The sequence below is a fragment of the Meleagris gallopavo genome, chromosome 13 (genome assembly GCF_000146605.3).
Source record: "Meleagris gallopavo isolate NT-WF06-2002-E0010 breed Aviagen turkey brand Nicholas breeding stock chromosome 13, Turkey_5.1, whole genome shotgun sequence".
In the NCBI taxonomy this organism is placed as follows: domain Eukaryota; kingdom Metazoa; phylum Chordata; class Aves; order Galliformes; family Phasianidae; genus Meleagris; species Meleagris gallopavo.
In genome coordinates, this window is record NC_015023.2 from 15,651,612 (window position 1) to 15,676,626 (window position 25,015).

Consider the following 25,015-nt stretch of genomic DNA (forward strand, 5'->3'; position numbering starts at 1 on the left):
TCTGAACATATAGCTAGAACTGCAGTGTTCTCTTTCAGTTAGTTCATTTTTCAAAGCAATAGAAGCACCATCTGTATCTCTTGTACAGCCTATGTTACTTTATGCAGGAACATCAAGTGATTCAAGACTGAAGCAATGCATTCTTGAATGGCATGAGACTAAAACAAATCACAGAAAGTTTCAAGTGGAAAAGACTTTTAAGATCTTTCAATTTACAAGCCTATTGTGGTTACCTGCAGATTCACTTTTCAGCCTATACTGTGTGTTACTTGGCTGAGTCTTAGACAATCATGTAGTACAGTTAATTCTTTTAGCGTAGAACCTTCCTCCCACTCCCCCTCCCCCCAAAAAAAATTCCCATTCCACATAGTGCATATATCACATGGGTACATAAAGTAGTAGCTAATTAATCCTACCCAAATAATTAAAAAAAATACTGACAACTGAGTGAGTTCCAGGGCTATGGAGCAAGAGAAGGATGGCTTGAGGGTTAAGGGGAGCGTAGTCTGTCTTGATAGGAGTCTCACATGTAACTCAGACATCTGTGCCCAGTCTTCTAATTTCCCTGCAGGTGTACTCTGTATTGTTGTGCATTGGGCTTTGGGAGCCCACCTAAAATTAATGGGGCTTGAAATGGCACAGAAGTCCATATGTACATATTTAATTGGAGAGAGGATGTTTATATACCTACTCATGTAGATATGACAAATAGGAATACCTTCAAATTATACGTAAACATATTTAAAATGTACTTAATGAGATTAAATTTTACTGAGTCAATTAGGTGAGAAATGGTGTTTTATGCATATTTTAAACCATCCAAACGTTCTAGAAGTATAGCTTTGGAAAAAAACTACTACGCCTTAGAAGCTGTGTATTTGGAATGTAGAACAGAAAAATATTACCAGCAAATACAGCTACTTCACTAAAAGCTGTAATACTGTTCGTGATGGTCATTCTGTAGACATGAAATGAACATTTAAAGAGGTTAGTCTGATAGACCATTCAGTGGCGTGAATTCAAATGAATGTTTTATGTTTTCATTTTCTCAGTAGTAACCATTGATATATAATAGTTTCTTTCTTTTCAGAAGAGCTTTTAAACATCAGCTAAATACTGTTCTGGAGTGGACTGTGACTAAAAACTAGAACTGAACAGATGCCCACTTCAAATATTTTTCTCTATCTACAATAGCATCTACACTTTTTGTTGTTGTTGTTGTTTTATTATTTCTTTTAACTACCCTCCGTTTCCTTTGATAGTTCCCTACCTCATCACATCCCAACACCTCACATGCTCTGCATGCTGACAGCTTGCTATTCACCTGTATGCGACACTGAAGAAACAATGTTGCCTAAGGGTTAGATGGTGTTGCTCTTTCTCCTCCTCCTGCTCTGAAGTATTTCAGACCTTCATCTTAAAACCCTGTCTTATCCATACACACAATATCTATATGTCATTGGTTAGTGTTCACACTTGCCACGCTTGCAAATTCCTCTTCAAAATTTTTGATACAAGGCCTGGTAAACTTCAGTGTAGCCAAACTTGACAGTTTTCTTTTCATTCCTTCTCTTCCACAACTTCAAAGCATACTATTTTCCACTCATTATTCTTGCTTAATAAGAGTTTCTTTTAGATGTTTCTTTTAGTATTTCAAGCTGGGATTAGGATACACCTGCAGCTCTGAACGTGTCTGGACTATCTAGGTTCATGTTCAACTTATTAAAAAATGATAGTAAACTAACCTGTGCTGCTGTGGAAGTTGAGATCTGACTGCCTAAACAGTTGCACGTTGTCTTAAAAGGCTGCATAGATGGTTTTTTTAATGCAATTTTATTTCAGTATACATATGAAAAATTAGACTTGTTCAACATTAGTATTTCAAAACTGTACTTACTCATTTCACTTGCTGTGTATTTTCAGCTGTTCAGCTAAATTGATCAGATTAGAGCATCAGAGAAAAGTATTTCCAGACTGCAGGTAATCACCTCTCTACTTCTTTTGTTTTCAGTGAACTGGCAAAGAAAGGAAGTTTGTTTGCTCTTGGTCAAGCAAAGGTGACATTATTCAAGCAAAGCATCCAGCTAAAATCATACCTTTAAAAAAAAAAAAAAAAAACACATTGACAGTATCTTAGTTGCTTTATCACAAAATTTACTTTACCAGCACCCCCAATAAGATGCATGAAATCCATGCCAAATAGGAATTTTAAGATAAATATAGTATTGCGCTGAATAATACATGCTTCTAGAACTTCAAAGCAAACATAACTAACCTCTTAGTTAATGAACTTTTCTCTCAGATAAATGCATGTTAGTACTACACGTACACATACATTTTGTGTGTCATGAGGGCAACCCAGTGCAAAGTTAGTGAACGTGAGTACATGACAAGGAGAAGCAGAAACAGAGATTCAGCAGTGTGCAAAGCTCATGTGAGAAGTTATAAGAGTAAGACTGCTTTGGTGTAAAATCAGTGCTGTTTCAGATCTGCCAGTATCGTATTATTACAAGTTAGTGTGTGAGACACTCCAGGAAATATCAACTGCTGGTGTCAAACAAATACCCTTTGAAAATGACTTCTGCCTGAGCAACCTTTTCCCCTGTGCAAGCTGATTAGTTTGGACTGGCATGTTCCTCCCCAGCCTTGCCCATTTTGGCTAATTGCATGACACACGCAAGGATTTTAGCAGTGAAGTTCAATACTGACACTGATAAATGAGTGCCTACTGGAGCTTTGAACAGAATTACAAGATACTCATTCCACAAACACAGCATATTATATATATATATAATATATAATACAGTGGTTTTTCCAATCATTAAGAATTTTGGAATCATCTCCTCTTATAATTGGATTCCCACTTACATTTGACGTTACGAGTGCAAGTTTTCAGGATAAATTCATGTACTTTGTAAAAACATAATTTTATTACTGTTCAGTGAGATCACAAATTTGCTCTAGCCACAAGCATACCTAATATTAAAAATGGAATTCTTAATTGCTCAAGTAAGATTGTACGTTATCTGTCTGAGGACAGTGCTTACAGCCTTCCTAATTCAATGAGATTTGGCGTGAAGATCCCCGTCATTCTCTCAGAAGACAATTTCCAGGAGGTCACAACTAGTGACCACTGGAATTTGTCATTTCCATCAACATACAGTCATACCTTGAAGAGACCACAGGTGAATGCAACTACTTCATTATTGTACAGAAATGTACAGTATAATATACTTTTAGCGTCAGTGTTTGCACCACATGCTGTTACTGGTGTTGAAATTTACCTATGTCAAATCAACCAGTGATGTACATGAAAACCATTTCTGTTTTTCTAAGTTCTACATGAAAGCTATATTAATAACTGTGTATCTAATTAATGCCCTTTCATAGATGCTAACGTCAGGAAAGAAGTACCTGAATGTTGATTAACTGCCTAATCAGAAACATGGTTCTGATCTCTTCTACCATTTTTCCATTACCCCTTTAACATTACTGAGGTTTCGATAAAGTCCATGATGTAATGCAGACTTCTAATTAAGCAAAGATTAATGTTATATTTCTGATGAGAAGGTAATTAAAAGAAATCTGAAGAAATGGAGCATGCCTGAGTTGAACTCCAGACTCCAGCTGTGTTAACTTTCTTCATTATGTTAAATGAAAATTAAAGGATGAATACAGCTTGAGTAAAGTTCACTCCTTCACAGAGGGTCACCATGAAACTTAAAATGCTTTTAACTTTTATAAGGTTTAAACTGCAATTTAAGAAGCATAGTCTGTGTAATAGGAGAGGTGGAAGGAAGTGATAACTCTGGACTCAAGAGGTACACATCTTTCAAAGCCTTCAGATTAATCGTCTTTTTTTTCATACAAATCAGCATAAGAGATATATCTTATAAGAGATAAATCTTAGATTAGTCCACTGTGGAGTAGACAGGTGGCTACAGTAACTGAAGAAATCAATATTATAGACACTTACCTCTTTCAATTTTCAAAGCAATTCAGTATCCGAAACCCCGTGACTAGATGATTCAAGATCTCAGTCCTGTGAAGTCTGCCACCAACTTCAACTCTTTTAACCTTTCAAACACAATCTACGTCAATTGACTTCAGTAGGAGTAAGAAGGGTATTTTTTTCCATCTTAGGAATCTACATCATGAATCTCCCTACTCCAAACTGCATACTTAGTCCTGTATTCCTAAAGCACTATAATACTCCATCAACATGTCCATTTTGTTGTTTTTTTTTGTTAGTTAACCAACAAAGCAAGCACAATCTTTGCTAAAATCTTAATGCCAACAAACACCATTCATTCATGATAATGAGCAATGCTTTTTTTATCTGAGACGTGTTAACCATAACAGTAGTAATTCAGACAGCATGCACATAACTGAAGATTCCATCATTACCTCACTATTTGGCTGTTTTATCCTAAAAGGAACATAGCTGAATGTCTCTCTCAGGTGTAGAATAGGTAGAGACCTGTGTGATTAAAAATGGGGACAATCACATTAGAGACTTCAGTGAGAGTGATTTCTGGGGAAAATGAGTTCTATATAGTTATGTTAGCTTTATGCTGCTTGTGCATTCCCCAGGTACTCTTAAGGCAGAGCAGGTTGGCTGTTGGCAATATAAGAACATGATGCATGTGTCATCTTTCTGGCTTTCGTGTCTACAGCTGTACACAGCAAATCATTTGTTGTTTCTAATGTGATTTCTGTCTACCTACAATGCATGACACGTACTTACTCTTAAGAACAACTACAGATACACTGATGTTATTTACATATGATACTAATGAAATAATTACTAAGCATAATGTTCGTTGGTGTACAGCTCCAACCTGCCAGGTATGGGCTTACCAGAGCATTAAGTCTATAAAGCAGCTAGTTAGCATAGATTAACAAACATGCTCCTCGTACACAGTATTTGCACATTTTATGCTCATAGTATTCCTTAAATACCAGCATCTTTTATGTGCTGTTGCCAGCTACAAGCTGTAAATCATGTGTGGTATAAAATAGATAAGGGAAAAAAAAGAAAATAATGTTGAAGTCTGTGAGTAAACAGTTGAAGCCTATAGCCCTTAGATTGGCTGTTTCTATATGAGAATCAAGAACTAACATTAATAATTTGGCAGCCTTTATATATTTCTAGAACTTTCATTTGCTTTCTCATCATTGGCAAAATAAAGAAAAAAGCAAGCTATAAAACTACCATTCCTATACAGAAAACAATGATGAATGCTGGCAATCCAGCTGGGTAAATAAAGTGATTTGAAATATGGACCAGATACTTGATCGTATTTACAGAGAATTTGTACTAGAGTAGTTATGTTATTTCAGTAAATCTGCTTGTATTTGTCAGTGAGGTTTCTGCACAACACTTTGGTCAATCCTGATTTCTGTAGATTTTTGTATTAAGGGAGATACTGGCCAGAATGCTTGTCCAATAACACCTGATATGACTATATGAGAACATCTTTAGGCAGTAAGTTTGTAATTGATAAGCTCTGATATTAACCACAGAAACTAAAAGTCAGTCTAACTTCAGTATTGGCTGCAAGCAATTCTGTACCACCGTTGTGTGCAGTAGAAAGAACAATGATGGTCTTGAATATTCTTATTGGACCTGTCAAAGATGAGTATCTACAGAAATTTTACAGCCCTTATTTCTGAATATTGAAGCTACTTTAAAAATACAAAAGCAAAATGTATGTACTAACCTTCCAAAACCACGTTTAGAATTAATTGTTTCAGTAAAAGTTCTGTTAAGGCTGGTGAAAGTGCTGAGCTGAGTTCATAGCAGGCTTGGCACCCTTTGCTGATGTATCAGTCAAAGGAGATGTTAAGGAGAAAAGCACTGATGCTTGCAGGAGCTCCTCCTACTACACAGGAAAGCCTAGGAACAAAAGTGTGAAAATGTTTCCTTTGAAAACATGTCAACAAAAGTTGGTATCACTTGGTATGAATAAGAAAAACTTTTCACACAGGGATGATCAATGAACATGCATGCCAACAGGAAGAAGCCTTGAAGGAGTTACAGTAACAGAGGCATCGGTGACAGAGTAGGAAAATGCTCTGTACAGCTAAAGACTGGCAGGATACGAAGCACAGTACCTTGCGTTTGTCAAGGGCTGTGAAAAGATCTTGCAAACTTGCTAACCAGGCAGAGCCTAGATAGATTTTAGCTGTTTGGATGGCTAGAGACAGCCCTTTGGGATGATGTGTGAGAAAGAATTCTCTAGATAAAGACATAACCTAAATACACAGACCTAAGGAAATCCTGTGACAAAAATGCTCTCTGGTTTGTCTCAGTTTTTAAGCTTGAATAAAAGGCAGGATGGTGGTGTTGTCCAGAGCAATCAAAGGAAGAACAAGAAGGGGAGTGTTTTAGGGGAAAGATTTAAGAGCTCTGTTTTAGCTGTGCAGAGCTGTCAGCTAAACATGGGAAGGGTATTCGGAGCCAGAGGTCAACATTTTAGTCTAAGCAAAGAAAAAAATGCAGAGAATGCAAGATCTCTGAACTGTCAGCACTGAAGTAACCACTGAACACATGCAGACGGTGTCACGGAAAAGGTGAAGACAAAATGGGGGAAAACAGGGATGGAAGGATTAAGACAGAAGGACATGCAGAAGAGGTGATTTAAGATGTCGTGGGAAGATGAGAAAAAGGTGTTGTCACGGGAGCCAAAGGAAGCATCAGATTTCCAGGCATGTAATTCAATGTTTCAAGAGAGCTAGCAGGTCAAAAAGAACGAGAAAGGTTGAGGCAGGGACTAGAGCGCTTCAAGATGTAAGGCAGAAAAGAGTCAGGATGGGGTTTGGAGAAGCAAGCAGAGAGAACCAACAGGATGCTTATATTGTGTGTATGTGTGGGAGAGAGAGAAGGTAGCCTTTAACTAGTACAGGAAAAGAAAACCATATAGCTGAATGAACTAGTTTTAATATATAGTTTACTCAGGAAAGACAAAATGTGTGATAAGGTACTAACATTCTTTATATCTATCAACATGATGTAAAATATACACGCTTTTCTTGAGGTCTGCTCATAAATCAACATACATTGCCCTTTATTTACAAGCTGTTGGTGAAGCAGTCACTAGCTGCTTGAATGTGCATGATACTTATAAATTCCTTGCTGACAAATTTCTCTGAAGTTTTGGCCTGTGGACTATACAGAAATTCAGTGCTACAGCTGCTGTTCATTCATCACATACAAGTGCCTGTCCTTACAGAGAGACCTCCAGGGATTCAGAGTAGCTTTGCTGATTCAAAAGTTAGTGTTATTTCCTTTGAGTCAGGCTTGAACAAAAGCCCTTTAATGATGATAAACTTCACTGCAACATAGAAATACTACTTTTCAGTGATCAGAGTCCTGAACTTAGGCTCTCCGCTATCCCAGGAGAAAAAGCTGTTTATGAGAATTTAGCAGCAGCCAATCCCTAATCCAGACACATTCAAACTTTGGCACTTATGAAGCTTACGAAGTTCCAATACAGAAGTCTGGGTTCTAATTTTGTGGCCAGACATTTTCTTTGTGCTACAAATCCCCATGTCAAACAGTTCCAGATTTTATCCATTTATTCCATTTATTTGGAAATCTCAGTGGCACTTCGCGCTTCCGTGATTCCCACCCATCAGTCCCTCTGTGGATTATTATGTTTGCTTAATTTGCTTTACTGACCTTTGTTTAAGAGAAATGAGGAAGGACGGGCTGTTGTGTGCTCTCCAGGTGTTTGTCTTGCTGCACAGCTGATCTGGACAGGCTCCTCCCTAGGAGGAAGAATTTAACGTTTAAGTCAATTCAGATAATGCCAAAACAATAAGAAGAAACAAAAGGTAAAACACAGCCTTATCAATAATTATATTAAGCTTTATTTGCCCCAAAAAGAGAAGCAAATGAGCGAAGATTACAAGCTGACATCTCATAATGACCACTGTGGTACTGTTTTTCCTGCATCTGTGACAGATTTATAGGTACTTCTTCATTTAAGAGTAAAATGCAACAATTACTAGACAAACATTTCGCATTTCCTGAGTATGTGTCAGTTCTGATGTGCATATCTGACTTGTAAAAGTCATTCACCCATCAGCAGACAGCTGTTCAGCCATTTCCAGGAAAGCAGGGCTCATCACACACAACTTGGGAATGCAAATGGTATACCTCTTTGTGTCCTTCCCCCAGCTCTTACTGAGGAACATGATGTCAGAGGGTAAGGGATACCCTGGGGTCAGCTGTCCTGGCTGTGCTCCTCCCAGCCTTGTGTGCTGGAGATGCTCAGTGGCAGGGCAGCCTGAGAAACAGAAAAAGCCTTCATGCTATGTAAGCACAGTTCTGTAACAATTATAACATCGTTTTGTTTTCAGTGCTGTTTTGATCACAGATCCAAGACTGCCACTGTACTAGCTGCTCTAACTCCATCCCAGCCAAAGCCAGAACAACCAGTACACCAGCAACAATACCGGGCAAGCTCTAAGCTGAGCTCCTGAGAACTTTAGCAATGTGTTCTGCTAGTATCAGCCGTATGTGTTTCCAATGCAAAGCTGAATATTTGCAATTCAGTAGTGTCCTCGTGCTGCCAAATGACATTGGAGGAAAGAAACCCATTAGCTCCAACTGTTAGATTAGTTCCTAATCTTTGGTTTTCTATGCTTATTTACTGCCTTTGTATTATCAAGGTGCCCATCTAAAATGGGAAGGATCATTCAAGTTGTGCTACCTTCATTTAAAATAATAAATAATTTAAAAGGTTAGACAATAAAGGTAAGATTTACAATTCTGTAGCAACATTAATGAAATATGCGAGCTCTTTTAGTCCCTGCTATAGTCACATAACACATAAATAGATTGTTATTTTTAAGAACACGTCTGTCTGCTCTTTACTAGTCAGTGTGCATATGCAAAGGAAGCTCAGTGATATTTTCCTTGCACTCTTGCACCAACATAAGTGAACAAGGTGCCAAGTGGGGAGAATTAGGTTCTGACTCAAGATTTATACCAGACCTCTGCACTACAACTTCCTGAATGCACCACAAAGGTCTCAGAATGCTCCAGGCGACATTCTGAGGTTTTCTCCTGGAGATTTCCATCTTCACAATTAATTGTTCCTAAACCTGGATTATTCATACCGAATTGCTGATAAATGCGCACGTTCTCCATCAGTAATCTGGGGGAGGTAATAAGACAAAAAGTTAAAAGATTCTGTGATCTGCATGGCAGTAATCACACTCGTTTCCCATCGTTTAGGTCTGTAAGAACTCCTGACATTTGAAGCTGTCCTACCGAGTTGCCATGGCAACGAGAAAAAAGAAAACGTCAGATCTGAAGACTGCAGTTTACAGTTACTGTTCTTCACTACTAGGCCTCAGTTGCTCCAGATTCAGTTTAATTTGCAACCTCACTTAATCTGTCCGACTATACATTGGTGTTTGACAGCCTCTGCCCTAACTTCCATTTATTAATGGATTCCTCTTGCAAGATGCAAGGTTTATGCGAATTTTCACTGAATGTTAAAAGACCATGACATCTAAACTTGACCTTTGGGGAGGAGAAAACAGATTGACTCCATTTTTTCTAACTGTTGACTTGTTGCTATTCAACTGTTCAGAAAATATTTTGTCTGTGGGTTAGTATTTGTATATGTATGAGTGTATGTATATATATATATATTTATATGGAGAGAAGAGTTATAGGACTGGTTTAGCTTTTATAAAATATTCATCTGGAACGTGCAACTGACAAAGCAGAGTAAATACAGCCACAGATGAATCATAACTATTTGACATGGCTAAACCTACTGTACTTGCTGTTTATAGTGTGGCCAGAAGGAGAGCCTATTGCAGTCATACCACTGAAAAAAGCCACTTTGTTGACACCAAATAAAGGCAGGCCCAGGGCTCTGCAGCATCACTTCTTGTACCTCAGGTTCAGCAAACAGGAAATGCAAGTCCCCCTGGCTTGCTTCTGATCCAGACTTCTCACCTTATGCCCCAAAACTGAATTTAAGACTCAGCAGGAGCACAGCTCTTCATCTCAGTGCCAGGAAGGTACACGAGCCCAGATTTGTGAGGCAAGGGGAAGCACTCAGTGCAACCAGCACCGTATGGTCACCACCTACAGCAATGGGACATGCTGGGCTGATTTTAAAGGGGCTTCCTGTATGCTCTTGCAGATAATTATTTGCTGGGGCAGTTTACAAAATTTAAGCCCTTTGTCAGTTCTGCAGACAAAGTAGGCATTGTCTGCATATGAGAAGCTGATTCTAACAGCAAAATCAAGGTGCTTCTCAGAAGCACTGGCCTCTCTCTCAGCCTCTGCATTACACGTATCAGTGCAAGGAGAAAAACAGATGCCCTATTATCTAAGTGTATTCACACATATCTATAGTTTTGAATATATATATACATACATACACGTGTACACACAGTTTCCAGTTAAGAGTAACAAGAGCATTTCTTTGTGTGTGTAAACTTACCACACTTGTTTGCAGACATGGGGAAAAAAAGGGTGTTCGTTACATATGACTATGAATCCTTTTTTATTCTGTGAGCATGTAAGGTTTAAAAAAAAACTTAACTGTATCAAGATGATCATCTTGTTAATAAATTGTAAATGATCCATCAAAGCTCACACCAAATTTTTATAAAATTAACACAAAAAAAGTATACTAGTGACAGACTGTGGCTTTTATTAGAGCTTGCCAGTAACTAGGGTAAGGTAAGTGTCTTAGAATATTTTAATAAACTTGCTTATTTAAAGTTTAAACAAGAAAGCTTCCTTATGCAATAGTACTTTGCAGCTGCATTCTTTAGTTAGCATTTTTACAGTACCTATGAATCATACTGTATGTTGTCCTTACTACAGTGAAATTATGAGCATATCTTCCACACCACATATATGTTTCAATAGTAAAGTTTTTTGGAAGCATTAAAAAGTCCAAACATGCATTGAGTTTTCCATAACGCTACACTAGATATTAAATGTGTGTTGGTGGTTAAAAATTGCTGTACAATAGCTTTTCTCTGACTTCCTGTATTGTACCAAATATGACAACCATTTTTTGTTTGTTTTTGTTTTTTAAATCAAAAGTAATAACAACGGCAACAGAGGGAAAAAAGTTTGTGTTGTGAACTTCCCTAGCGCTGTAAATTTCCTGGTGAGATACAAGCTGTCTTCACACAGGAACCAATTCTCTCTTCCAGTGACTCCTGCAGTCCTGCCCACGTGGAATCTCCCACTGACCTTGCTTCTCTAGCAACAGCTCTGCACGTTTCACTTAGCAAAGCAGTGCTGTAAGGTGAGTGGGAGCTTCTACCGAGCAAGGGCTCCAGGAGCAGGCAGAGAGGCAGCCACAGGCATTCCAACAAGAAGTGCCTGACCTCAGACACGAACACGGGCGTGCTTCTAGTTTGCTTTCGTTGCCCTTACCTCATAGTAACCACGGGCTGCTGCTTTGTCATCAGCAATCACAGCTTTTTAAAAATAAAATTTTTATGCAAAGTTTTCAAAAGGAAAAACCAACGAATTCATAACACCACTGGATTTTCAGGATACATGTTTAATGAATGAATCCAAATGAACCCAAAGATGAACTGCACCCTCTGCTTTAATCTACAAAACCTCTATCTTGAATAAAAGAGATTATAATATTCTCCCCCTGCAAATGCTCTTTTTCTACTTGCTTTCTTCCTCTTCCTTTCCAGCAAAACCCACCTCTGGAAAGACACCCATTGACATTAGTGTCATCCCAAGTACCAGATAAAGATACCCTTTTCTAATTTAAACCAAGGTTCACACAGTATTTGGTGAATCATTCCAAGGGCATCCAAAACCAAGAACAAAGAAAAATTTCTTCTGCCTGGAACTGCACTAACAATGGGAAGACTTTTACTACCAATCTGTGCCCGAGGACAAGAGATCTTTCTTCTCGGATAATACTGCAACCTTTTGACACATAGAAAAGTCAGTACAATGGCTGAAGCTCTGAATCGAGATGCATCAAAGCCTTCACTCACCAATACCACTATTTCTCCAGACAAACTAAAGCCTCCCAGCCTTTACAGTGCATCTCTAGGCTTCTGACTGAGCTAATTACTGGACTACCTAAGCACACAAAGAAGATGAAGCTGCCATGTTAATGTTTCCTCTGAAAAACCTGAAACCTGTACCTGAGAACCAACCCTTTTTAATAAGCAATCGTGTCACTTTCTGTGGCAATATACAAATGAGGAACCACATTAGAATTTGAGTTTTCTTACCCGAAAAAGATCGTGGGGTCAGGCTTAAAAAAATGATTCTCATTTCCTGTAACAAAAGAGAACAAATAATGTATTACTTTCTCACAACACTATGAAAGAAACACAAAAGAAGTTGCAAAATTAGTTTGTTTTTTTGTTTTGTTTTGTTTAGCACTCGTTCAGCCATGTTTGCTGGGTTTGTAATACAGCACTTATTCCTACCTTACCTGCTTGGTCACTACAACGTTTACTGCAGTTTTTGTACGTTTGCAGACTTTCAGTGCTGACTGGAGTCAGAAAGGCAGTGAACTTGATTTTCCTTTTGAAACACGCATAAAACGTCTTGTGCAAAAGTCATTTCACTTATAAAAGTATCTGCTGTTAAAACACAAATTGGGTATAACGTTAATCAGTCAGAGTATATTAGCAAGGTAAAGGTCTCCTCTGTGGTGCACTTGCTAACTGAACTCTGTACACCTCATGCGTGTGCTTGCAATATGCCTACGTGCATTTATGAATGTACATTTTGTTCAGTAACTGCAGGACTGAAGATTAAATCTAAGGAAAACCAGCTGAATTTCCCACTGGTTGGCAAGGAAAATTAGCTGTGAGCGGAACACTGACTATTAAGCTTCCTGAGCCCTGTTCCCATCCCACTTGACACTGGTGTAAATCAAAGAGCAACTCCGTTACTAGAGTTGTTTGCGCATCAGTTAGTGACACAAACAAAAATGTTCATTTAGACCTCCCCACATTGTGGTTTTACTGATGTTCTGCAAACAGTAAAGCAGCAATATTTGTCACAGTATCATTGACTGCTTATATATAATTGAATGTTTTCTTTTGTGACATACAAAGAAGCCTACAGCCTAGATGCTTCCCACAGAGCACTCACTTCCTTCACTGATGACTTTAATGGGTCCCCAGGGAACCCAACCTGATTTGATTTAACCTCTATTTGAAACGGCTGTGGCCTGTAGTCAAATAATTTGTCCCAGTCTCTCATGTAGTCATTTAAGTTAGGGATCCCTGCAATACAAACCTCATTTATTAAATCATGGGCTTCAAATTACATCATAGGGACCTAGCTTAAGTGCTCACTATAACAGAGCGAGCATTTGGAGTTATAGTAACAACTCTTGCATCGTTGGTCTTTCCTTTGTGAGGCTCCTTGTTGAGACACTGAAAGAACTGCCAATCTTTGTCTCAGCTGCTTCCAGCACAGAGAATTTTGTACACAAGTAATTTTTTGTCACTAGTTATCTAAAGGCCAAGTTTCTTTTTGAATGGATTTAATAATGATTCATTTAATTAAAATAAAAACCACAAGATAAATGATATTAAATAGTCACATCATCTTGAGAACATCAAGCCTAGGACAAAACTCTGATCCTATCTTTCCTTTAATACATCTTCAGAGACTCAGTTTCTGAGAGATACACTGTCCAATGGTGCCAAAAAGATAAATAACTAAAATAATAATATTTTTTATCAATTCTATGACCTACAATATATAGAGTTAACATACAAAGTATTTCAGCAGTAGTTGCAACAGCTATTCTATTTAAAGCAGGTATAGCTGACTGTTTTACTTTGTCAAGCATACAACCATTGACCACACTGTTTTCACATCAGGATATGCTAGTTGGTTTGTATTTGTCCGAATGGAATGGATATATTCATCCACTCTTGGTGGAAAGTTGTTAGTTGCACAATTGCTATGTGTGTGTATATATGTAGATATATAGAGATATACACATACATATATAAATATATATATATAATATATGCAGATGGAGACTAATACAACATGGGGACTTGAAATAAGCAGTTTAATCCCATGAATCATGAATGAACACAAGTTAAGGAACAGCTTGGGTGATGTATGCTAAACCAGTTTCATTTTTAAAGGAAAAAAAAATAACCCACAACCAAAAAAACCCCACACTGAAATCCAGGCTTATTCCAACTCCCATGTTGTACTTATGCTAACCTTTAGTTGTCCTCGCTTAATAAAATTTATATCATTTGAAGATATTTATAATTGTTTACTGACTCATTTTTAGTTGTCTGTGTATAAGTTGGTCATCAGTAGTGAAAATGGGAGGATTTATAGTCAGAATAACTGCATCACTCTGTTTTCAATGGGACAGCTATTCAGGAAAGTTTCATTCAACATTTGAACATTGTACTCCTTCTCTGCATCAATAAGTGACTGTATTTGATGATTTGGGGCTAAAATGAATGTAAAGACAGACGTGTATGTACATGCATGCACATCCTGTTCAGGACTGTAGAATGAGAGCATGTCTGGTGAACTCTGATGGTGAATTCAGTACAAACAAGCTGCATTGTTACTGCCATTTCAGACAGAAATCATAACAATCTGCCCCATAACAATCTCCAATGTATCACCAAGAAATTTTTTATGTTTTTTTTTTTTTAAGCTCAAACAAGGAGAAAAATATTTTTGTTTGATTTTCAAAGATACTTATTTCAGCTACTTTTCCAGTTGTTTCTTTGGGCCCTAGTTGCTGAATTGCTTGCTGTTTCTGAGGTGTAAATAAACGTTTTGATTTATGACGTGGTTGCAAAGAAACTTGTAATTTATTTGTGAAATGCTCAAATAAAGGATGTATGGGCTTTTACCTTTTGTCTGGGCATAGACCTTCCTGATGTAATACAGAGCAAGAACAGAGGACTACAGAATGACCCTGAGACTGTCAAGGGCTGGAATAGCCAGAGCTAAGTACAAAAAAATTCCCACACTGCTCTAAGCAACAGAGATGAATTGTAGCCTTCATCATCATGCCACATTTATAGAGTGACAAACTGGAGGTCAGAGAGGTAAATAATATTTGACCACACAGGAAAGTAGCAGTAGATTATTCAGTATCTATTCAGCTAAAGGTAATGCTATGCTTTGCCACTCTTTGTAATAGGAGTTGCACTGAGCCGACCTGGGTCAGACATCCCCAGGCTGGACTGTGCACAGAAGCTTTAATGGATTTTTGTTGCACTTCCTTTCTGCTTCACCCGGTTACCTTCCCCACCTACCATCATCATTTCAGCTTACGTAGAAGAGACATCCACAGAAAAATGCACATTGTAACCGAAACAGGCTGAACAAACGTCAATCATTGTGACCCACCTTAGGAAGCTACAGGACTGCACTGCTGTCATCGTGCAGCACTCACTGCTGGCACGGCTGATTACAGGATGGCTTTTAACAGTGAGTACTGCCATAGTCTGTGGCCATGTCTGATGTGCTCAACCACTGTGCCTAAGTGCTGTGGTAGCAGAGCTACACAGATACGTCGTCTGCTTGTTGCCTCGACTCATAAAATCTCAGTCCACAATTTAGTGCCCTCGTGTCCTTCAAACACACTCTCCTCCAGACCAAGCTGCTCAACAGTTTGCGCTGCTCATCTGCAAGGTTTGTATCTTCAGGGTGCTGCATTCCTAGTAGCAGGACTTAAGGTTTGTAAGAAACTATTTTCATTTTTGCCTGAGCTCTCATAATCTATGAGGAAGGAAGTGGGGTGCTCTGTGTGCTTTCCCGTGCTGTCAATTGATCCTAGATATTGGCAAAGGGCCCAGCAGGTGAAATAATAAATAGCAGCCAGAACCCAGACCAGAATAACTAACAGAAAGCTGGGTAGAATTAAAATCTTGCAGAGAATAGTCACCATAGCACTACGACATTATTGTGTCTTTGTCTGGAAATTCTTTTTCTAGCACAAAACCAGCATCAAATTTCTGACATTCCTTGAGTTGGTGGTTTGGGTTTTTTTCCTTAGATCTTCTAGGAAGTTATCTAAAGTGACAGAGACATAAAGATAGAATATCCCTGAAAAGGCTTTTTACTGCATCTGAGAACAGAGGAAGCTGTAGGAGTGAGGGCAGCACAAGAAGGAAATATTTGAGTACAAACCACTGCAGCTTGCTTTCCCTGAGCCCCACCTCCATGGATTCCTGCTCTGTATTTTTTGCCAATGGCCTATGATTTATCAGACACTGAATCCAGAGGTGGTCTTTTATGTGGTTCGTAATAAGTAAAGGATGAAGAAGCATATTTGACACTTGTGGTTTAACTGAGCAAAAGGTCATTACCTGAAAGCCACCGCAGAAGAGCATCACCTCCTTTGATGTCAGTTGAGATCATTGTCCTAAACTAATGCTGTGCCTTGTACCTTAAAAGTGGCATTTGAAATAGAACAAAGTTAAATCATAAGCAAGGAATTGTTAAGAGAGAGAAAACGCTGAAGGTTTTTGAGTCGAGTAGAAGTTTTCCATTGCCCTTTCAACCTTCTGCCTCATCTAACACCGCACATTCTGGATTGCAGTCTTACTGTTACTCAGTAACTTTGCACAGTTCAATACAGTTCCATTTTTCTCCTGCAATAGTAAATCAGAACAGTCCCTTCTGGTTTCAGTACAACCTTCTTACCTGCAGAAACAAAGCAAGGGTCATTGCTCCTGCTGTAAAACTACCGGGATGCTCGTCCTCTGCTGCCACGCCTCTGGCCGGACTCCACTCATCCACCTCCCAGTGCACGGTGACCTTCACTGCCCCTGCAGTTACAGCAGCATGTAAGTTACTGCAGTCCTGTACACTTCAACATTATGTTACTACTTATTTTGTCTAACTGAACGTTTTCTTACGCAATTGCGGGATGCTCACCATCACTGCTGTGGCTGGATGTACTTTTTATGACTAACTGTCCAAAACAAGAAAAGCAAAAGTATTTACAGTGCTTGTTTACTGCAGGCATGCTGAAAATTCAGAATGAAATACTATACCCTGGAGTCTTACATTTAAAGAGCTGTTTTCAAAGTGTTCTGAAATAAGTTACAATGCTGAAGTAATTGGCTTGGGATAAGGGATGTTCGTAACAGCTTTTCTTGGGGTGTATATTTATTTATTTCTAAAATTTGTCATTGTCTTTCCAAACTGAAGATAGATTTTCAATAGAAGGACACTGAACCATAGCAGACAATGCTTACGGAATGGACTACATCTTCACGTCACTAACAGGTTTTTAAAAGTTCTCCTTTATAAATTTGGCCACTGTCCCTTACATTACTTATCTTGCTTCATGCCAGCAAACACCTGGGAACAAATTTTATATGGGGGTAATTTTTCCACTCTAGTTATCTCGTCAGCTCCACTCCTGCTGTAATTGATCTGCTAGGGACAGTAGCAAGATAATGAGGCACTTGGAAATGGCAACAAATCACACTGCTTCTTTGTATACAAATAAATAAATGAAACATAACATCAGCTGTGGCTCATTTTTTGTGCTATTTCATCAGTTGCAGTAAAACAACAGTGCTTTAAGATACCTTCCAAGTAGCCATAAAACAAGGATTATAACCTGCCTTGGGGTTATAGGATGTGTTATTGGCTGATACAGAGGGAGACAGTTTTCGTGGGATTTGAACCACGTCCTCCATTGCCATCCCTAGTATCTAGAAGACTAAGAGCTGAATTTTTTTCCCCCCGTTAACAGTTCAAATAATTATATAACAATGGGCTTTTCCTTCTTTAAAAGTCATCGTGCTCTAATATACACTGAAATGCTTCCTGCATCACCAAGTTAAGTTAATTGTCATCATTTTTCATATTGAGCAAAATCAGTAATACCTCTAGAGAGAAACAGGTGCCCCAATTAACAGACATTCGGTCTTTTGTATATTGGATTGCCAAAAAGAAAAAAAATGAGATCGGAGATACTTATTTCATAAAAGGACGATAGCAAACATGACAGAGTTCACCAGTAAAGCGAAGTAGAAACAATATATCACAGTAATTAGAATAACCCTCGTTACTAGACTGTATGTCTAAAGGAAAGATTTAAACTTCCTGCTTTGATAAAACCCATGTGTTCAAGCTTTAGCTATTAGCTCCATTGTGTAAGAACTAGACCAGTGCTGGAAAGCCTAGCCACAGTGCCTAGCAAGTTTTGCCATTTCTACTAATGGTAAAAAACATTAATTTGAATATGGCTTGCTTTTGGATCCTGCATAAAGAAGCTGAAACAATAACAGCTCTAGAGAGTAATCTTTTCTTTGAGCTGAACAAAAGTCCTACATGCTCAGTGCTGCCAAAGGCTCAGTGCAGCTGCTCACCACCGCACTGGCAGACCTGACTGCAGGATTTGGACCTACGTGTATATCCATCATGCTGCATTCTCTTGCATTTTTACCTCTATCGGAGCACAAAGCACCCTCTTCTCACTCTGTTTTGGTGGTAGAGACAGCGAATATAAGGGTAGAAATACAGAATTAGTCAGAGGGCTTTGCTGAAAACCACGCTGGGAGCCCTGAGAGCCAGGCTGCAGAGGCACCTCGTGCCAGAACCTCACACAGGCACAGGCTGGAAGCTGAAGCCTCCAAAGCAGGAACCAAAGCCTCAGCCAGTCAGCACAGGGCCATGACAAACTTACTTCTAACTGTAGCTGCTGTCATCATTTACACAACCTGGGGGCTGCAGTGCTTTCTTGCACTCTCATTTTCTGTTCCTTGGGACTGTGTACTGTTTTGTTCAGCAAATGAGCACTGAGTACATGAAGCTAATGAAAATGTGTGCTGTTTTTAGCTCTGTCTTCTGGGGTTGACTGGGCACAATGCAAGACTTACTTTCTTCACACAACAGATTTAAAAAGAAGTCCTCTTGTTGCTCCATCTCCTCATTGTCTTTGCCCTGCTTAGATGGAATAAGGGAGAGAAAGGCAGTATGTACATTAAATGTCATACAACTCACTTATAACAAGGAGAAATACATAAAAGGACTAGCTAGTGCCCAAATCAAACTATTAAAAATGTCCATGCATATATTTATAAACACTCACATATATATTATATATTCTCATATACAAATATATATGCTAAGGGGAGGAGCTTCATTGCCCTCTCCCACAAAAGAATAGTCTATTTTTTAAATCTGTTATCAAGAAGCGAATACTCATTAAAGAGTTCAGTTCGTTGGGAAAGAATGTACTAGAATGCAATTAAACCTACTACAGACTAATTAATATGGGAATTGGGGTGGCTCAAAAATCAATTAAAGAGATGGAAGTGGGGACAGTAGGTAGCACAAACCTATATGTGTCACCTTCATTAGCCCAACGGATGGAAGTCCCTGCTACACTGAGGCTTTGCTGAGGGCACTATTTCGTTTATTTGTTTGGAATCTGGAAATTTGGAAAAAACATTCTCTAATATGGGTCTCCACAAAATCTGGAAAAACACTCTCTAAAAGGAAATAGCAGCACTAAATTTAGACATTATTTATTCCCCTAACGAATTTTGTTGTCATTTGGTTTCTGGAGACCCCACCCTTGGCTCTTTGCATCTTTCATTTAAGCAAAGAAGTTTAAAACACCCAAAAGACCAGAAAGCTTAACAGAGAATTCTCAGGATGTTCAGTTCCCCAGTCATGCAGTACATTTTCCTATGGGAGATCCCACTTAGTTGGCTCTTACCAAAGGCTGTTGATTCAACAACTGTTTTTACGAGCTGTCCAATTTCTTGCAAGTCAGAAGACATTTAGCAGTTATACTCCAGACTTCTATGAAATGTATCTTGTTACCCTTCTCATAACAGAGAAGAAAAGATGCCAAATCTCTAAGGAAACACTGTTCAAGAAGCATGATAACATTTTTGTTTTTTAAATTTTACTTCTTTTTAACTCGACCTTTTTAGAAGAAGGAAATGACCTGAGTCAAGACTTGACACTCACTTTTGATGCAACAGCATCACAAGAGATTAAGAAGCAGAGGGTCCTCTTCAAGAGATGCACTAAAAACGCTTATTCATATAAAAATCGAGGATGATCTTTGGATTGAAAGCCAAAATAAAGTTTGATGATGCTGTCTGTTAACCATGACCATTTGCCCAGAGATCTGGGTCTTGTCAATGGGAACTTCATAGGCCAGCCTACTCTGATTTCTGCCCTTTGGAGTCAGTCATTCATTACGTAACACAACTTTACTGCTCCAAGCTGAAGTAAAACATGTGTCTAATGCATTCTTGTTATCTGACTGACCTAAGATCTTGGTAACCCAGTTGGCTGACTACTGGTTTACACATTATGTGTCACTGATACAACTCCTGCATTTATACCACAGCGTAAGACTATTAATCTGATCAGTTTTCATTTGCTTGTATTTTCCTCCCAGTCTGCAGAACTGTAAATTACCCTGCAGGATGACAAACACAGCTCTGACTGCTGGATCACTGCGTTACAGAGCTGTGTTAAGAAACAAGCCTCGTTCATGGATCCTCATTCACTTGAGAGAGATGTCACTGGCCTAACACAATGGGCTCCTTTCAAGCCCTCCCTTCTATTTCATTCTGTTATTTCTCTGTTAATAAATAAATAAAATCCCCCTTGGTTTATGGCTGCAGGAGATGAAAGAATTCTTTTTTTCTTGTCAACATTGTGTAGTGCTGATGGAGTCTGGCAACAGTCGAGAGCTGGCTCTGACTTCTTTCTGTTTTCCTTATTAGCATTTTGCTTGGCTGTCCCTGCCAAAGTCTCCTGGACATTTCGAAACATTGGGAACTGTTGCAAATATTGCAATGTCCAAGTGTGAAATTAACTGCATGGAAACTCCTGGGATCCTGTTAACGGTGTATTAACAATAACCTCAAGTTCACAGGAAACTACAGGCACCTGTTCAACAGGGAACATGTTCTTAAATTGACACTCAATTATCACTGCATATTTCAGCATTGTTTTTGCACCTTATCTAAGACCTACCATGAGCATTGAAAGCCTGCTTACTGATTTAAAAATCAGTCTTTACAAAGCAGAACAAAATGAGAGTAATAACAGAAATATATATTTTAAAAACGCTGTTTAAAAAGTATTCTAAAAAAAAAAAGATACTTGCTGCAACTATGGCTTACTTGACTGAATTCAGATGACATACTTCATATTAGCCAGGTGCTTAATTTTAATAATTACCTCTAAGGTATTTTAATCATGTAGGAAAGAAAGAGAGAAAGTGTAACAAAATTCAGCTCAGCAAAGGCAATGGTAAATAGAACTCAAAATACATTTCTGCTAACAGTGGAGCACCTTAAACATTCAATAATTATAGTCAATATTTTCAGACCGGAAAGCTAAAACTTCACGTCTGGAAGTCATTCAGAAAGCGTTATATGTTTTAAATCAATCCCCACGTTATAAAGAAATATGTATTACCAACAGCCTACTATAAAATTAAACCACATCTGTATTCAGTCAGCAGCCTAGGAATGATGTGCAGCCTCCAAAAAAGAAAGGCGCTCCTGAGCAGAAGGAAACCCAGTGCCTCCCCATCCTGCTGCCTGTCAGTGAATGACTCTCGGGAGACCAGCGGTGTTCTGAGATGGTGGACCTGTCTGGATAGCGAGCTGTTTATCAACATCTGAGTAAATCAATCAGCAAGACTTGTTCATTCATTACAGCCCATGGGTCTGTCACTAGTGCAAGCCTTATCTAGCTACAGCTCAGTTTTTTCCTCCTGCTCGCTTGACAGCTTTGTCACCCAAACTTATCCGGTGTTTTCAGAGCTCATTTATACTTTGAATTCCTCCAGCCTGATCTAAATGGTCTCTGATTAACGGTTAACGATTGATATATATTAACCATGGACTTACTCCTGCATGTTTAACCACTGTGACGGGTAGGCTGGAGCATTTTCATTTTATGATTACACTAGACAAATTTAGCTCTGGAATTGAATCCAGAAGCTTTAAGACGTACGTGCCCTTCTGGTCACAGACAGCTCTACTGGGTCTTGAATCCCACCCTTCACATCCCTCAGGAATGGGACACAAAATTAACTCACGCTAAGGATGGTGAGGTGAGAGACTGACTAACTAATATTAAATACTTGATAACTGCATTATTGTCTCTTGTATGCTCTACAGAATCCGGTTCTGAAAATATTTTTACATTTATACAAGTTGCTCAGATAATAGCTAGGAAGAAGATACACACACCATGCATTTATATACACGCACTCATATAAGTGATGCTCAGCTAATTCTTTCCTGCTCTCTTGTTACCACTTTAAAGCCACGTTCTCCCCTGAATGTGCATTCAGACAAGCCATACTGACACCAACACCCAATTTATGAAGGGAAAATGTGTTTTCATTACTGCTAATTACCATTCATTGTCATTTTTTTCTGCCTTAAATAACCATTATCATCCCTGCCCTGCTGCACGCTTGATCTCTTTCTTCTATTATTCATCTTTTAACTTTTGTCTCCATCCCATTTCCAGGTTATAACTTTGAAGGACCAAGTTATTATTTTTCAGCCAATGATTTAATTTAAGCATAAAGTAAAACATCCCCAAATTCATTTACTATTGTTTTCATTTCAAATAGTTTAATCTCTCACTTCTAGGTGGAATTTTCTAACAGTACATCTCATTTTCTCTTTTCCCCTCATTTCCTTGCAGTCACTCCACTTTTAATCTAACAATGAAGGAGACTGATTAAATGGTTGACTTGTGCATGAAACAGTCCCAAATGGAAAAAACACCTAATGGTGGCTAAATATTATACACCATCACATTCTACCTGAAGAAGGAGCACGACTGACAGCAGTCAGAGCCCTCTAAAAATGCCTTTCTGAACAGAATTGTGCCAATTTACTGACATATTTTGTCACGCCTCAGCTTGTCCAACCACTGCTTAAAGGTTTCAGGCTGTGCATATGAATTCTCAGGACAGTATCTGCTGTAGGTACAGACATGCTCTGCAGAACAGAAGATAGGAAAGGTCTGTAGGGAGAAGTAATACTTTTTATTAGTCTGTATGATGTAACTGGGAAACGGAGAAGCTTTTGGAAACTAAGATCTCTGCTGAAGATCAGTGAAAAATGATTTTCCTGCATGTTCCAAGGTATATCTTTAATTCCTCACCTGTCTCAGCTGGTCAGATAGAAACCTTAAGAACTTTCCATGTCTCATACCCTTCCATCTTCACAGCAGCTGCTATTTCTGATGTGTATCAATGTACAAAGGTAGCTATCTGAGAAACGTACTTCTCTTTGGGTCTGCTTGTGGCAAACTAGAAAGGAACTAAAGGAAATTAAACATCTCCTACTCCTGCATCACTTCTCCCTATGAAATCTTCAACTCTTTCCTGAAGAAATGAACAACTCTGGCAAGTTACATCCCCCCCAGAATTCCCAGAAGTGGCCGATGAGGACACACTGCTGTGAGGTGACAAACAAGAGGTGTTAGGGGCAATAGTCTCCCAAGAAAAGAAATAAAGAGTTTAATTTCTTACTTTGAAGGGACCCTTTCCTTCAGCTACTGGGTATCTTGTATGCTGCTTAATCCATGGGTAGGGTCTGAGGACACTGCAGCTGAAGGATGAAGGCCTTCCACGCAGGTCTAAGGAAAACCATCTATGCCTGAAGAATTTAAACCTAGAAAGCGGTGGTAACTACAGGCTGCAGCCACTGAGAAGCAGGTCAGTCTTCAACAGAAGTTTGAACTCAGGCACTTAATTGCTGAGAAAATGTGATTGGTTTCTGTGGATCTGCACAAAACTATGTAGAATTATCCTCTATGGAGCTCCACTTTTAAGTGCAAGTGATACTCAGTTTGAGATAATAACTACCAGGAACAGGCTTATCATCTCCTCCTTGCTGTTTCCTGTGTGTCTCACCAAGTCTGGAGTTTTGATTTGCAGTTATTTGATCAGTCGAAGTTGTCAAACCAGGGTTGAGAACAGCACTTAAAGTGAGAAATACTGGGAGGAGGAACCAGGATCCAGCATAATTCTACTCTGCAAATTCACACACTAATTTAAATTGGGAAAAAGGCCATAACCTGATCCTCAGGGGTTCCACAGGGAATGAATTTGGGCTGCAGGTAGAATTTAATTACCACACAATTTTAAATAGTTGTTGCTTGAAAGGCAGGTGCCAGAATTGACATTTCAAGCTTATACTAAAAGGAAACCCCCCCAGAAAAAACAAAAATAAAGGACTATAGTAATGGCTGCAAAGTACATACATTAAGCAGCAAAAAGGTTTTGTTACTATAATTCAGCTTGTGTCATTACTTGAATGTAGACACTGTAGCTGTTTTGCTGCAGCTTTGGCTTTTCTAATTTAAATACCTTTGTTGAAACTTTAATTTGTTGGGGAAAATTAGAATATTCACAAAATACACAGTACTCTGATTGAATTGATAACAAAGCTTTCCAAGTTCTAATCATATTCAGCATTTGTATTCTTTTGCTTTAAGTGTAGAAACATAATGAAATAATCTCATAACAAAGCTTGATGAAAGTGGCAATTAAAAAGGAATCGATCTGATACATCCCGTTCTTCAAATTGCTACGCTCTGTAAAATGTAAAAACTCCATCTCCTTTGTGGAAGCTTTCGTTTCCCATCTTGATTAGGCAAATATTGAAAACAATAAACATTTTTCTCAAAAGTGAGCCTTTAATATGGACTAGAAGGAGTGCACTATGGATTTTACATTTTCCACAGAAGACTGGCTTTCACATTAGCGTTTGCTATTAGCGCATTCCATGGCACTCCATCATACTGTCTTTCACTCAAATCCTACATTTGCTGGAGCAGATGGAAAGTTAGTTTAAATTAATTGAAAGCATGCTGTGCACAGCTTGTGATACCAAGAACACGCAAAGAAGAAAGGAAGATACATCAATTTCTTTTCTAAGATACCTATCACTGTGAGAAGAGATCTCTTAAGAAAGAGAAAAGTATAATATCTTAATGGTTGGGTTTTTT

At 38.6% G+C, this 25,015-nt stretch overlaps 1 protein-coding gene and 2 long non-coding RNA genes across 10 annotated transcripts in view; 1 reads left to right on the plus strand and 2 right to left on the minus strand.

The window, feature by feature from the left end:
• The window catches only part of LOC104913049, a 30,028-nt gene extending 20,787 nt beyond the window's left edge, over positions 1–9,241 (minus strand). For 3 of the 4 annotated variants that reach the window (XR_795088.2, XR_004161217.1, XR_004161216.1), the window contains exons 1-6: positions 8,165–9,241; positions 7,685–7,773; positions 5,724–5,899; positions 4,408–4,480; positions 3,977–4,077; positions 1,898–2,015 (exon numbers count right to left, since the gene is read on the minus strand). This is a non-coding gene — a long non-coding RNA (uncharacterized LOC104913049). Of the gene's footprint in view, positions 1–1,897; positions 2,097–3,976; positions 4,078–4,407; positions 4,481–5,723; positions 5,900–7,684; positions 7,774–8,164 lie in introns of those variants that run through there. The other variant, XR_002119387.1, reaches the window with a different exon arrangement.
• CDH13 (cadherin 13) overlaps positions 1–14,820 on the plus strand; it is a 431,656-nt gene extending 416,836 nt beyond the window's left edge. For 2 of the 3 annotated variants that reach the window (XM_010718092.3, XM_019619816.2), the window contains 2 exons: positions 1,924–1,980; positions 9,248–14,820. In XM_010718092.3, the coding sequence (XP_010716394.1) occupies positions 1,924–1,940 (17 nt within the window). In that variant the 3' untranslated portion in view covers positions 1,941–1,980; positions 9,248–14,820. The remainder of the gene's footprint in view (positions 1–1,923; positions 1,981–9,247) is intronic. The other variant, XM_010718093.3, reaches the window with a different exon arrangement.
• Positions 14,821–15,521: 701 nt separating this feature from the next.
• LOC104913050 overlaps positions 15,522–25,015 on the minus strand; it is a 119,727-nt gene continuing 110,233 nt past the window's right edge. Inside the window, exons 4-6 of one of the 3 annotated variants that reach the window (XR_002119390.2) lie at positions 18,880–18,943; positions 16,688–16,812; positions 15,522–16,430 (exon numbers count right to left, since the gene is read on the minus strand). This is a non-coding gene — a long non-coding RNA (uncharacterized LOC104913050). Of the gene's footprint in view, positions 16,813–18,879; positions 18,947–25,015 lie in introns of all 3 variants that reach the window. The other 2 variants (XR_002119391.2, XR_795089.3) reach the window with 2 other exon arrangements.